General features: G+C 44.2%; 1 protein-coding gene across 1 annotated transcript; it reads left to right on the top strand.

Annotated features, from left to right (window-relative positions):
• Nucleotides 1–638: 638 nt before the first annotated feature.
• Nucleotides 639–11,968, top strand: GPX6 (glutathione peroxidase 6). The gene is made up of 5 exons (XM_012465801.2): nucleotides 639–775; nucleotides 4,181–4,334; nucleotides 8,861–8,978; nucleotides 9,480–9,579; nucleotides 10,788–11,968. Exons 1-5 carry the CDS (start codon nucleotides 689–691, stop codon nucleotides 11,004–11,006), a joined length of 678 nt encoding a protein of 225 aa, XP_012321224.1. The 5' UTR covers nucleotides 639–688; the 3' UTR covers nucleotides 11,007–11,968.
• The last annotated feature ends 2,981 nt before the right edge of the window (nucleotides 11,969–14,949 follow it).

Genomic DNA, 14,949 nt, shown 5'->3' with positions numbered 1-14,949 from the left:
AGCTGCGTGAATACAGTTGTAGTTGTTCACCACGGTCAGGCCTTGTGCTGAGTGCTTAATAGTTATTATTACATTTTATTGCCACAGCAGCCCTACAAGGTAGATCATATTATTCTGATTTCACATGAGAAAACTGGGGACAGACACATTAACTTTGATTCAGAATCAAGATAGTCAGTGGCACCGACAGGTATTACATTCAATGGTTTTTATAGCTTCGTAGTCAAAGCTTCAGCCATTTTTTTGAGCTAAAACAGGAGAAGGCTAAAGAGCTTGGGAACGTGTGTAGGTTTGTTCCGTCAGAGGAAAGCACCTGCCCTGCTGCCCTAAGAACCTGCACAGGCTAGATCAGGTATCAGTGATCAGGACACAGATTATAGGACTTTTGAAAAGACCTCAGAAATCTGAGATAACTAAAAGCTTATCTTCCAAGAGAGTTCATAAGAACTCCGCCCCACCCAGACCTTAGTTTCCAGAGGCAGAGAATGCCTTTTGTGCAAACCTGGCAGAGGCAAGGCAGGTGGAGCGGGCTCGATGACGAGGGGTTTAGAGTGTGTGTAGGGAGTGGAGGTGGGTGTGTATGAATGCCACTCTGTGATTGGAGGGTGATTCTTCAAACTGGTCCCTGCCAGGGGCTCAAAAGGGGCTGAAATCCTGGGGACCTCAGAGTCATCTAAACCTCCTAGCCATGATCCGGCAGTTCCAGGCCTCCTGTCTTGTCCCATTGTTCCTGGTTAGCTTTGCTCAGCAGACCCTACAGCCTGAAGATAGGAAGGTAAGCATGGGGCAGGGGACCCACACTGATTCCAGCATGTGATGACCAACCTGGCCTCCAGAGTTGTGAGGAGTTCTCTCCTCTCTCCTTTCAAAAGACAAGATCTGCCTTCCCACCCCTTCTTCAGAAATCCTGACACTGCTGTCCTTAGCGGCAGAGGTGCTCCCTAAATCCACTGTGTCTTAGTTGCATCTTTTCCTCTGCACCTAGTGCTTCTTTGAACTGAATGTATGCAGAGTAGGGTGGGAGGGGGCCACCTCAGCACATTCCCCTTTGCCACTTCCCCCTGGTGGCCCCTCGATAGCCCAGAACCTGCCCCTCCATGCTGGTCTGCAACTTGGGGTAGTGCTGTGGATCCCCACAAATGAGGCATGAAGTAGCAAATGGATTGACAGGGAGGCTGCCCTGGCTGCCCTGGCTGCTCCTGGAGAGGCTGCTCAACCAGAAACCCAGAAGGAGAGGGAGAGAATACGGTGTTGGGGTCTGCACTAGGAGTTTCAAGGTCACAGAGAAAGGAGCTCCCCCAGCCCTACACCCCTAGAAAAATAAAACACAGAAGGCCAATACGGTTGCCTGCCAATATTAATTTTAGGGAAGGCGATGAGGTGAGGTAGAGACAAAGCTCAGCTCCGAGGAGGCTTTGTTCTCAGATCTTAGTGTTGCTCCCAAATCTCCTGATGCTATTTAGAAAAGCCCCCCTGACTGGATGTCAATAGCCACCCCTGTAAAAGATGTATATATATGTCTTAGGATGCAGACTGAGCAGATTGCTTGAGGCACCTGCTAATTTTAACTTTAAAATCAGATGAATTTATTCAAAAGCAGCCTCAGTGGTAGCCATATGCCAATTATATACCTTTTGTTAGTCCCTGTCTCTCCTCTATAAAAGGTGGAGAAGAATGCCCATCATATAACGCAGTGATTCCCAGACTTCAGCTTATCTTAGAGAGAGCTAGGTAAAGCACAGTTGCTGGGCCCCACCCAAGAGTTTCTGATTCAGTAAGTTTTAGGGGGAGCCCAGGAATCTGCATTTCTAAAATGCTTCCAGTTGATATTCACCCAAGTCTCCAAACCTGAAGCTTTGAGCTTTAATCTCCGTTATTGGGTTCATATGAAGTGTAAGATGATGCATATTAAATACCATAAGACTGACAGCTGTGGTAAGATCACAATTCCTTCCTTCCTTCCTTTCGAGAAAGGTCACAGCTCACTTGAAGGGACAGCCTCCAAGGGTCATCCAGGTCTATGTCAGCCACTGCCGCCTGGTTGGGTATGGAATTCTCATTGTAAAATATCATCTTGTGAATTAAAAGCCGTGTTCTAGGATATTCCGTCTTCTACAAACAGACTTAAGCAAACTGGAGCAGAACTGAAAGCTGGATAGGAAGGACTGAGCTCTTTAAGTCTGCAATTTTCTTGGGATTCTGCAGCTCATGTCACAGAGTGACATCCACATGGGAAGCAAACCTTCAGAAGTTGTCGCACCCAGATCTAAGGTAGCACCAGGGGAAAAAATGGAGGCATACAAAGGACAGCTCACATGGTGATTTCCATGTGATTTTTAATTATAGCAGCAAGAAAGACAAATGCTGGAAATTATTTAGCACAGAGGTAAGGTGTCATGAAGGCAAAGAAAATGCAGGCACATATATGACAACCCCATCCTGATGGGTTTCTTAGGCTCATGTTCCAATGTGACTAATCCATATGCACAGATGTGTAGAGAAGTGTGGACTCAGAAGGAGCAATGAAGATTCTATGGCCTGGTGTCCTGCTGACAGACTTATGAGACAATAAAGAGTGTCTTGCCCCACTCTCCCCACAGTAGCTCACCCACAGGCAAGTCCTTCACTGCATTGGGCAGGCTTTTATGGCCTGAGACCCCGTGAAGCCCAATTTAAATTACTCTAAAGCTCTATGACGTTTCTTCATGTGGTCAGGAATATAGCCTCTCTTGCCACATAGCATCTTAGCCTTCTGTTTCAGGTTCTGTATGCCTTTTATTATTGGCACGCTTTTGGGTAGAAAGTTTTTCTGTTCTGTGCTTTCTATTTATGAACTTTAATTCATGAGCAGTCCTGGCTATTTCTCCGCAATATGAAAATGAGAAGGGGTTGAGAAGGATGAGCTTTGAAGGTACCAGTGAAACCGGAAAAGCTCCCTAGTCCCCATCACAGGGCATGCGATGGGGTGTGGCTCACTTCTTCAGTGCCCGGCTGCTCAAACCTCCAGGGGAGCATAAAGACAGGCAGGTTGTGGGGCTCCCACCCCAAGGCAGTGTCTCGGGGTGAATGTTGACTGCTGCAGCCCCAGTGAGGGTGTGTGGTAGGGTGCTCTCTTCGTTTAGCTGTCCATAGGCAGCTTGTGTTAGCTCAATTAGACCCCTGCCTTATCACAAGGACAGAGGGCTTTCTGTATCCCAGGATCTCGCCTTGGTGTACGGAAGAATCGGAGCCCACGTGATCCAGTTCCGTGTGGGGTCTAATTAAGCTAACACAACGGCTAAATGAAGAGAGCACCCTACAACACACACCCACCGGTTTTTGGAGAATGAGTGCAAGGTTTTACGGAGTGGACGTAGCTCTTAGCAGAAGGGGGAGCCAGAAAGGAGACGGCTTTCCCGGGAGTCGCGCTCTTCTCCTACTGCCCTCCCAAACTCCGCGTCCTCCCGCCGTCAATGGCCCGCAGGGCGGCAGGTGTGCTCCTGTGCTGACGTGCCTCTCTCCACATCCGGCCTGTGTCCCTGCCTGCTCGGGTCTCAGGGTTTTCATAGGCATAGGATGGGGGCGTGGCAGGCAACGAGTGAGAAGGCAGGAGTGCCTGTCCTCACCTAGGTCCGTGGGCACAGGCCCGAGGGCGGAGCCCTAGTCAGGGACCTGCCTTTCTCTATCCAGCACTTACCCGCTGCACCTTCAGTATCACCAGTGAGCACCCCACTGGCAAGCCTGGAAGGGCCCTTCAGTGGCATCTAGAGAAGTAAGTTATGGGCCTGATTTTGGGGATAGGAATTACAATATAAGAACATATACGTGAGATATTTGCATAAAACTTATTTATGTTATGAGAAATCCTGCAAAAATCTGTTACGAGTATCTAAAGGAGGACGGCATGACTTGAATGGGATATTAGGATGTCGGGGAGAATGCATTAATCTTCCAGGAATGGAAAGAATATTATGAAATGCTTGTCTTGCCACACACACACACACACACAATGGATTGTAATTTAGAAGATATAAATTCTAGCTACGGCATCACCTGTAACTAAAAATTTTACTTGAAAAGTTCCCTTCATTTCCTAGAATTTCAAGGTATTATATAAAGGGTCTTTGTTTTGAAAAAGTCCACAAATGTTGGAAATTGTTGTTTATCTTATATGGATGTAGTTATTTTTGTAACATTCCAGGTGGATTGCAACAAAAACGTGACAGGCACCATCTATGAGTATGGAGCCCTCACCCTCAGCGGCGAGGAGTACATCCAGTTCAAGCAGTTTGCAGGCAAGCCCATCCTGTTTGTCAATGTAGCCACCTACTGCAGCTTGACAGCTCAGTATCCTGGTAAGAACTCATGTTTCAACTCTTTTGGAAGTAGAACTGCCATATTCTAAGTCCGGAAGGTTTTACCAATGTGTTATTGGAGGGTGTGTTGGGAGAAGTGGTCAGGTGACTCTACCTCCCTAAATGCAGCTCCCACTCTGCTCCTTAGAATATCAGGAGAACTATTTCCAGATTTGAGAACTAAGACTTTCCCAAAGACTTAAAGACCACCAGAAGCACACTTGCAGTTGAGCAAGTTGGATGTGTTACTTGGTGCCCTGAAGGAGAACATGTACTGCAGAGGACCATGGGGCTTCTTAATAAGAAAGTATTAGAAAGGACTTACTGTAGACTCTGAGCTTTTGTTAGGTGATTTAGAGACAAGTTCAAGGAATTCAAGCTCTGTTCTGGATTAGATGGCATCAAGAAGAATTGGGAGCAATTATATGATTTGGTATCTTAATCCTATCTACATAGGGAGAGAAACTAAGGCTAAAGCTGTAACTGGTAAAGAAACAGCAGTCATATTGGCAAGAATAGGGAGGTAGCTGGTCACTGCTGTGATCTGGACAATGTTCATGCTTTGTCTGTGTTCAGTTACAATTATGCAGTGGTCTTGTTTTTGTCTTGATTCATCATGGTCACAAGTTACGTGATATTGATGTCCTGTGAAATTATTTATGTTTCCTAGGAGAGGGCTAAAGCCTAGCTGTGACTCCCAGGCCAGAACCTGGCTTTCCAGGACTGATTGTTATGCTTCTCATTGGTTACTTCTGATAAAAACAGGAGAGATGAGTGATCTTTGATATTCTGAAAAATGCTCTTGGGTTCTCTAGGCACCTCTAAATGACAAAGAGGGAAATGAAGTTTTCTGTCTGGGCAGCCTCTGATTGGTACAAGGGCTGTCTAGCGTGACTGGCAATGTGGAAGAACGCTCCGTCTCTCTCCAACCTTGGCCTAACGTTCTGTGGTAGCTGAGGTGTATTTTCCATTTTCTTTGTGCCCTTATAGGAGAAGAGTTTGGTATTACTGTTGATCCAGAAAAGGTTACTTAAAATTCTAGATCAATTATACTAGAGATAGATACAGCTTTGGACAGGCCAAGAACTTTATTTTATGCTTTTAAAAAATAGTTCAAGATAAATTTAAAAGATTTATTGTACCAAATGCTACAGATCACAGAGAAATGGATCAAAATAATACATGAACAAGTTTTGTTTTGTTTTGTTTTGAGACAGAGTCTTGCTCCATTGCCCAGGCTAGAGTGCAGTGACGTGATCTCAGCTCACTGCTACGTCTGCCCCGTGGGTTCAAGTGATTCTTGGGCCTCAACCTCCCAAGTAGCTGGGATTACAGGCATGCACCACTATGTCCAGTTAATTTTTTTTTTTTCACTCTTAGCAGAGTTGGGGTTTTGCCATGTTGTCCGGGCTGGTCTCGAACTCCTAACCTCAAGTGATCTGCGAGCCTTGGCCTCCCAAAGTGCTGGGATTACAGGCATGAGCCACCACACCCAGCCTATACATGAACAAGTCTTAAGAAAAATTTTCCACACATTGATACTGTTACCTTTTCAACTGATCAAAAACATACAAACCCTATCAATTTTCTTAATGGATATTCAATCCCTTTTAAATGACACTTTAAGTCAAACATATTGTAATTTGATGTCTAAAAGATCTGGCTCACCAAATTTCAACATTTTACAGTTAACATTCAGAGGATGGTACATGATTTAAGCAAAAATTCTAATAAAATGCCCGCTCCTCCAAAGTACACATGGCTCACATTTGCCAAGAGAAGCTAAAGACTGTTCCAATTTGGGCCGGGCACAGTGGCTCACGCCTGTAATCCCAGCACTTTGGGAGGCCAAGGCGGGTGGATCACGAAGTCAAGAGATCGAGACCATCCTGGTCAACATGGGGAAACCCGGTCTCTACTAAAAATACAAAAAATTAGCTGGACATGGTGGTGCGTGCCTGTAATCCCAGCTACTCAGGAGGCTGAGGCAGGAGAATTGCCTGAACCCAGGAGGCGGAGGTTGCGGTGAGCCGAGATCGTGCCATTGCACTCCAGCCTGGGTAACAACAGCGAAACTCCGTCAAAAAAAAAAAAAAGACTTTTCCAATTTAATGGTGAAATTATGTATAAAAAGATGCTCTCAAAAGTACAGATTAGAATAAGAATCATACATGTAAAATAATTTGGGGGTCATTCTGTTATTATTATTATTAGTGGGACAGTGTCTTGCTTTGTTGCCCAGGCTGGAGTACAGGGGTGTGATCTTGACTCACTGTAACCTCTGCCTCTGGGTTTCAAACTATTCTCTTGCCTCAGCCTCCCAAGCAGCTGGGACTACAAGTGCGTACCACCTCACCCAGCTAATTTCTTTTTTTTTTTTTTTTTGTATAGACTGGGTTTCGCATGTTGGTCAGGCTGGTCTTGAACTCCTGACCTCAAGTGATCCACCCACCTCAACCTTCCAAAGTGCTGGCCACACCTGGCCTCACTTTATACTTTTTATTTTTATGTACAACCAAGTCTAGGGAAAACCTGAAAAGCTACAGACTAAATTTTTATTATAAGAGCCCAAGCAACAATTTGGTATCATTTAAAGCAAGTGAGAAAGTTAAAAGAACTTGGCAAAGGAACAGAATCAAGGTCTGCTAAGTGTATCTGCTATAGGACCTCAGGAGCCAAGTGTAAGAGCCCAGACAATAGCTCTGTATCATTTAGCAAGCAGGAATTCTCCTCCCTTCAAAAAGTTAAACTGGAAAAATACGGTAAATTTTAAAAGTTGTGATGTGTAAACTGCAGTTCCATGGAATGTGAAGCTATTCTTAGATTTGTTTTAACTTAATTTTAACTTAAATTTGCTACATATTGAATAGGCAATACATTTGCAACATTCAAAATTCAAAAGCTATAAAAAGGTTTAACAGTGACACTTGTCATGTTCCTTTCTCTTTAGGTGGCCAATATTATCAGTTTATGGTGTATATTTCCAGAAATCTGTTATGTGTATACCAGCAAACATTTCTCTCTCTCTTTCTCTCAGGCACATACATATACACAAACACACACAGAGAAATTCTACACATTGCTTTTTCACATATATCACATACCTTGGGGACGGGTGCGGTGGCTCATACCTATAATCCCAGCACTTTGGGAGGTCAAGGTAGCCGGATCACTCTCAGACATCAGGATTTTGAGACCAGCCATGCCAACATGATGAAACCCTGTCTCTACTAAAAATACAAAAAATTAGCTGGGCATAGTGGCATACCCCTGTAATCCCAACTACTCGGGAGGCTAAGGCACGAGAATCTCTTGAACCCAGGAGGCAGAGGTTGCAATGAGCCAAAATCCTGCCACTGCACTCCAGCCTGGGTGACAGAGAGAGACTCTGTCTAAAACAAAACAAAACATGGTGAGTTTCCTCATTCATTTTAAGGCATAATATTCCATTGTGTTGCTGTGATATAATTTATTAAATTAGTTCATGATAATTTTAAAGAGCATCTCATTCAAATTTTACTCCAGATGAGGAAACTGAGAGAGTTAAAGAAACTTGTCAAAGGAATAGAATCAAGGTCTGTTCAGTGTGTCTGCTATAGGAAGGAAATACTCTTGATGGCCAAAGATAAGAGGGAGATGAGTATCGATAGTAACCAAATAACTATAGAAAAATAGGAAGGTGCTCTCTAAGACGAGGTTCTCAGGGGACATTCCAGCAGACAGAGCTGAATCTAAATGACACAGGCCAGTACAGGTTCTGAAGTCTGAATAAATCTGACCTGAAAATAGCTGAAGATGGAAACAGTGGTTCAAGTCTAGACAGACAGGCTGGAGGGTTCCTGACAGTGGTAAAGAGCAATTTGGAGTTTGTGGCCTGCTGTCCCAGGGAGTGTTCCAGCATCAGTTAAGTCACTGGAATTGAGGAGAGGGTACAGACTGGTGTAGAGATAGCCTTGAAATTTCTCTGACTTTCTCTACCACTCCCAGGGTAGAGCACCAAGGAGTACTCCTGGGATCGTGGCTGGAACTGGAGTATCTGGTTGTGTCACCATGGGACATTGTATTGGTGGGACAGTAGGGAGGCGGGGAGAGGTGGGTAGTATGTCCATTTTGTTTGCTTTTTCCTTAAAAGTTTTTTTGATCAATCAATTCACCAACTAGGGAAGACAATGGCAATCACATCTGGCTTCTCTTTAGAATCAAACAGGACTCCCACACAAGGCTAGCCAAAGTGTGTGTGTGCGTGTGTGTGTGTGAAAAAATAAGAGTTCTCATTGGATGGTAAAGGGTAGCCAGGCATGGGAACTACTGTACAAGAAAAATAGCAACCATTTAGATGCATTTCTGGAAATGTGTGCTCTAGTCTTTTTTTTCCCTCTTTACTCCTTTGATCTCTGTAATCATGAATCTTTCCCTTCATAGTCCTCAGTTTATTTATGTCGTAAATGGGCACATCCAGTAATCTTTCACTGCCCGAGGCAGGGCTCCTGAGCAGGCCCCCCAGGCTGTTCATTCTCCACTTACAGAACTGAATGCACTCCAGGAGGAGCTGAAGAGCCTTGGAGTCATTGTGTTGGGCTTTCCCTGCAACCAGTTTGGAAAACAAGAACCAGGAGCAAACTCAGAGATACTTCCTGGTCTCAAGTGAGTGCCCGCATGGGACCCTGCAGAGGCCCTGTCAGGATTTCTGTTCCTCATTCCGCCTAGATGCCTGCCCGTTCTGGAAACTTCTGGGATGGGCCGTAGATAAATGGGCTGAAGCATATCACTATGATGTTTTGAATTCAATCTATCCTATCTGCAGTGCTCAAATATTCTCTTTACTTTTGAATTCTTTGATGGTGAGGCTAAGGAAGATTGACTGGAAAAGAAGCACAGGGGAAGGAAGGGGGTATAAGAAATGGAAATGAGTCAGGAAACCTAAGCTCGAAATATCGTCTTCCAATTTTCTTAGAATTCTCTATTGGCTCCACAAAGCCTGTTGCATGAAGTTCTGCTTCTCACAGACTATCTTTTCTTATCCTCCCTGCCCACAGCCTCTTCCTCTTTAGCTTCACTTTCCTGTTATGGTGAATTGGTGGTGGCCATTACTTTCCATGCATGTCTTAATTTGGATCTTGCTGAGAACACTTTGATTCACTGCAGGTATGTGCGTCCAGGTAGCGGCTTTGTACCCAATTTCCAGCTCTTTGAGAAAGGGGATGTGAATGGAGAAAAAGAACAGAAGGTCTTTACTTTCCTGAAGGTGAGTGAGTATAAACCTGGCATGGACTGGTTAGATAAAGATGTCCTGAAAGCAGTGGGGCTCATGTCTAGGGTTGGGGTTGGACTCCTTGGAAAAGAGATGCTCAGATAAGTTCAAGGCTCATGGCAGTATCTGCTGTGAGGCTTTAGCTTTAAGTAGAAGAAACCCACAGTGGACAATAGGTCTGACATGGCCTAACCTCCTGTACTGAATGGTAATGATCCATTCATTCAACAATCATTTATCAAATCCCCAGTATGTATCATATAATGAGTGATTGAACATTAATGGGGTTTAGTCTCTTCCCTGAAGGAACTCATATTTAATCAAGAGACAGATGTAGATAATAGAGAATAGCATATGGTAAATGCCTTTAGAGTCACAGGGTGTTAGAACCACAGAATCCCAGGACAGAAGGACCCCCGAGGATCTCTTTGTCCACTCATCCCCAAATGCTGGTCTGCAGAACAAGGCGGGTTCTGGTGAAGTTTTCACTCATCCACAGCAAACAAGGAAAAAAAAGACAATGCAGAATTTTTCATGAAGCTCAACATACTGAATATAAGACCAGCATTTATTCTGATATTAAATTACTATTATGTTTACCCATATAAATTGCCCTTTACTTGCTCAAAAATGGGTATAATAAATTTTATGTGGTTCAACATAGTATTTAAAAGTCTTTCAATTTTTAGATTATGGTTATAGTAAACTTTTAATTTGCCTTGTTGGCAAAATGAACATTAGTGATTCTACATTAATCTCCAATGAAACGGTTATTGAACTTTTCCTGGCTTGTGAAGTCTATGAAGCCCCAAACTCTGGAGCCACTACTCTAAATCAACCCATTTTTTTTTCTGCAAAAGAAACAAACCGTGGAAATGATATGACTTGCCCAAGGAAACAGAAAACAGTGTTTCACTGAATCACTGTGATACAATCACGGGAATAAAGGAAAGACAGGGACAGGAGGAATGGATGCTGTCTGTTTACTATCACACTCTAACTCCTGGTTGTTTGGCAGTTAGTGTATTGGTATTGATACACTGGTATTGATACATGGCAGTATCTGCAGCTGATTGGAAGCATTCAAAGTAGTTAATATGTTAAGATACATAATGATGAGTAGACTCTCTAGTCTGGAGATAAGACTACCACATGGAAGTAGCCATAAATGTATCCTTCTACTTGTTATATCTGTGCTCCAGAATGCCTGCCCTCCGACCTCTGATCTTTTGGGCTCATCAAACCAACTCTTCTGGGAGCCCATGAAGGTCCATGACATCCGCTGGAACTTTGAAAAATTTCTGGTGGGGCCCCATGGAGTCCCTGTCATGCGCTGGTTCCACCGTATTCCAGTCAGCACAGTCAGGTCAGACATCCTGGCGTACCTAAAGCCTAACCCACTAGGAAACGGTAGCGACTAACAGAAGCAACTACCCGGCCTCCTCCTGCAGGAATGTCTAACAAAGCATCCTTCTTCTTCCATCTTTGCTCCACACCTGCCTGCCCAGCCTCCTGATGACCAAACCATCCTGTACCACCCAAGCAGCTGCTTAGCACGTGTGTGTGTGTGTGGATATGTAGAATTGTATGTTAGTATATGCACAGTTGTTTGTATGTATAGTATTTGTGTGTGTGTGTGTGTGTGTGTGTGTGTGTGTGTGTGTCTGAAGATTAAGGAAAAGAAAATCTATCTCCCCAACTCTTTGATCCTGAAATATCTATTCCAAAGGAAAATCACATTTTAGGGTAGATGGTTCAGACTATCCTGTGTCCCTGAAAAAGCAATCCCCAGAGGTTGTGCCATCTATCTTTTTCCCTTCCTGAAAGTTTAAAGAAAGCAGGAGCCAGCAGCAAGACTCTAGGCCCCCTTCACAGCCTCTCTCCTGTAAGATAGGCATGCATCGTTAAAGCTTCCCTCCTCATTCTCCTTTATTCCCCTGCCACCCAGTAGTTCTCATGTAGGACCTCTGAAGGCACAGTGGGAGCAGAAACCCCACCTCACATGAAGGCAAGGGCATCTCCATGACGCTGGATCCTAAAACCCTTCTGGGTCGGACCCAGCCGGAGCCTTCCTTGGTGTCTGTCCCTCAGTGCATTCAGGTCGTGGCACCTGGGCAGGATGTCCCTGTATTCTGAATGATGGGCTGTCTCCTCATGCTGAGGCTCCTCCACTTTAAACTTATTCTGATCACTGTCTTGAATTAAAAAAATCTGCAGCAACCTGGCTCTGTGTGGTGTCTTCCCCATCCCATAATATGTCCAGAGTCATACTTTCTCTTTCTCTGTCACTTGTCCCTGCTTTCTTCATTCTCTTGCCTTATTCTTCAGTATTCTGTTTTTCTCAAAAATGCTCTAGAACTTTCCTTGGCACATATAAAAGCACTGACTGGAACTGTTTGCTCAGAGCTGCTGCAACCACGAGCACAGACGGCTTCGTGCCAGGCCCCTCTGCACCCTCCTGCTCAGGTCTCTTGACCGGGCTCCTACATGAAAGGAGGCTTTGATTCTCAAAGAACTTCTCTCTCCACAACAAATACGCAAAAATTTCTGCTTATAAAATTAATTCATGCTTCCTGTTAAAATCTGAAGGCACATAAAAGTAAAAAAGCATAACAAAACAAAATGGAACAAAACCCACTCCTAATCAGAGGGGCAAAGGACCTGCTAGGAAGCCCTATCTGCCCCGTGCTGTTTTATAATTAAAATACAGTTTTTAATAATGGAAGCAGACTTCAGAAAACCAGGTATTAAGGAAATAGATGAGGAAGTAAGATGAAATCGCTGTTTTTCTTTTCCTTTTCACAAATTACTTGGAACATAGGTACTAGCACTTAAAAATATCTTTTGCACTTAAAATGCAGGAAATTTAAATATCAGTGAGTAATTTCAAATATTATGGGGATCATAATCCTGCTGTGTACCTAAGTAAAAATATGGGCCGGGTGCGGTGGCAGACACCTGTAATCCCAGCACTTTGGGAGGCTGAGGTGGGTGGATCACCTGAGGTCAGGAATTGCGACCAGCCTAACATGGTGAAACCCCATCTCTACTAAATACAAAAAAAATTAGCCGGGCGTGGAGGTGCATGCCTGTTATCCAAGCTACTTGTGAGGCTGAGACAGGAGAATTGCTTGTACCTGGGAGGCGGAGGTTGCAGTGAGCCGAGATCACACCACTGCTCTCCAGCCTGGGCAACGAGAGCGAAACTCCTGTGATCTATGACTTTATGTTTATTCAGAAACATGAAAACTGACTAAACCAAAAACAATTAGGAAAATGATTCTTAAGACCTTAAAATTCGTAAGTGGTGGATATTTAATACATGAAAAAAATGGGAAATATTTTCAAAATATTTGGATGTGCTGCTTTCTTAAACTTAACATCTAGTAAGAAAAAACGAATTTAAAAAAAAATCTGGCTTTCCTTGGCTGTAAACCATTAAATCTTTTACTGACCACTAGGTGGTTGTGAGGGCAGTGAGGAGATTACAGAACCAGCTACCAGTGGTGTTAAGAAATGTTTCATTTTTCAGCTTCTTTTAAATCTCTGAAGTGGTTAAGGACCTCGGGCATTTTCACAGTCTTCAGACAGGTTCCAGACCTGGTCAGATCTGGATAACCAAGTTCCAGGAAGTGGGTGGAGGAGGATGGGCAGACACAATGTATAAAATGCTCTCCAGTTACTGGTTCAGCCTAACCCAGGAACCTGCAGCTGCCCCGGTGACCAGCATTCCTATAGTTATGAAGAGAGAGGACTGCAGCCTTCAGCCTGAATGCACTGTGCCTGAGTATCTGGGAAAGGCCTTCATCCTGCCACTGCTCTGAAAATCCAGGTTCTATACTCCTAATGCCTTCCTGTGGGTGTCCCTGAAGAGAAAATAAGCGTTGCTCTGGAGAGAGCCAAGAAAACAGAAATGAGAAACAGAAATTTCTTTGCAGTGGAGGGTGGGCATAGGTGAGTGGCAGGTTTGGGGGTAGCAGTCCAGATCAGAATGTCACAAATGATGATGATGATGATGGCGGCAATAATAATAATGTAAAAGACTTGATAAAGAAAAGATCAAGACAAAGAATTTTCTACTTCTTTCCTCAACCAATCCCTATAGCAGAGCTTAGTCCCCAAGAAAAGTTACACTTAGAACTTTCTGGAAGGGGTTGGACTTTCCAGGAGTGTCTCAGGAGCTCCAGTCTATTATAGTAGTTAAAAGTTTACCATCGGGTGATTATCATCATCACCATCACAGGCACTATTATTGCTGTGGAATTTTTTCTTCCAACCAGAAGTTCCCACAACTTATTATGCAAATCAGGTACACTAGAGCTAACTGAGTCCATAAATCTACTACCCCACAAACAACCTACGAGGCATCTAGAATCATTAAGTCTTCACTGATCACAACACTTTTGGAAAGAGTTCTCAGGCAGGACAGGAAGGTTCTAAGGTCCCAGAGAACCAGGACTCAGACCCTCTCTAATCACCCTATTCCCAGATTTGCAAAGTAGCCCATAGCAGGAGGTAAGAAACCACTATGGTCTCCCCCATGGCAGTTAGTCTGTGGATGTAATGTCTTTTCTGTGGACTGTGTGGACACAGGCGCTTAGCCTTGGAGAGTGCCTGTGTCAATTCTGGGAGGTGCACCCTCGAAATATGAGAAGTGGAACACGGTGTATCCCAATCTTGCCCACAGAGCACACCCAATCTTGCTCCTGTCGTCTTATGAACACCTCCTGACTTGGCTTCAGTTCTCTGCAAACAGAATCTGAGACAAGAATTGAGGCACATATAACTTTTTCAAAGAATGGTCTCAGAAGAAAGGGAATCTATGAAGCAGGAAAGGGCCAGGAAAAGGGAGAATTAAGATGCAATTTTTGCTGGAGTTTAGCTTCAGAAAAATCACACTATAATCAGTCCCATCTTGAAGGATAAGACACAGCCTCTTGTAGCCCATGTGAGTCAGTCTTTGGCTTATGGGCCCACCCTTGAGCTCTAGAGGGATAAACTCCCAGATGAGGTGGCTCCCTTTGGCTGAAGAAAATTCTCTGGAGAAGGTGGCCGCTGAGAGTAATCCTCAGGAGAAGGGACAGCTGTGAGCCATTGGCAGCCAAAACTCAGAGCAACTGGAGATGCAGGCAGCAGCCCAGTAAAGCCCATCTGGGTAAGGCTGTGGAAATCATCTGTTACCCTCCACAAACAACTCATGAGGGAAATCTCAGGTAGAGGCCCTGAGAAAAGGACATTGACCATCCTTTAGTCAGTCATCATTCTCCCTTTCTTGACTTCTATCTCTAGGAAACTGGTTCTCAAAGCATGGTCTTCTGGCCAACAGCAGTAGCATCACTTGAGAATTTAGAAATGTAGTTTTCA

This window comes from Aotus nancymaae, unplaced genomic scaffold (genome assembly GCF_030222135.1).
Source record: "Aotus nancymaae isolate 86718 unplaced genomic scaffold, 86718_ANA_hifiasm-v0.15.2.pri h1tg000051l, whole genome shotgun sequence".
In the NCBI taxonomy this organism is placed as follows: Eukaryota; Metazoa; Chordata; class Mammalia; order Primates; family Aotidae; genus Aotus; species Aotus nancymaae.
Note: the sequence above shows the minus strand (reverse complement) of the source record. Positions and strands in the feature narration are given on the sequence as shown.

What these genes read in the sequence shown, in the direction of transcription:
- GPX6 (XM_012465801.2), top strand. Translation starts at nt 689, where the DNA reads ATGATCCGGCAGTTCCAGGCCTCCTGTCTTGTCCCATTGTTCCTGGTT. An exon ending in CTTGACAGCTCAGTATCCTG is followed by an intron (nt 4,335 to 8,860) that starts GTAAGAACTCAT and finishes CTCCACTTACAG; the next exon opens with AACTGAATGCACTCCAGGAG. An exon ending in GAGATACTTCCTGGTCTCAA is followed by an intron (nt 8,979 to 9,479) that starts GTGAGTGCCCGC and finishes GATTCACTGCAG; the next exon opens with GTATGTGCGTCCAGGTAGCG.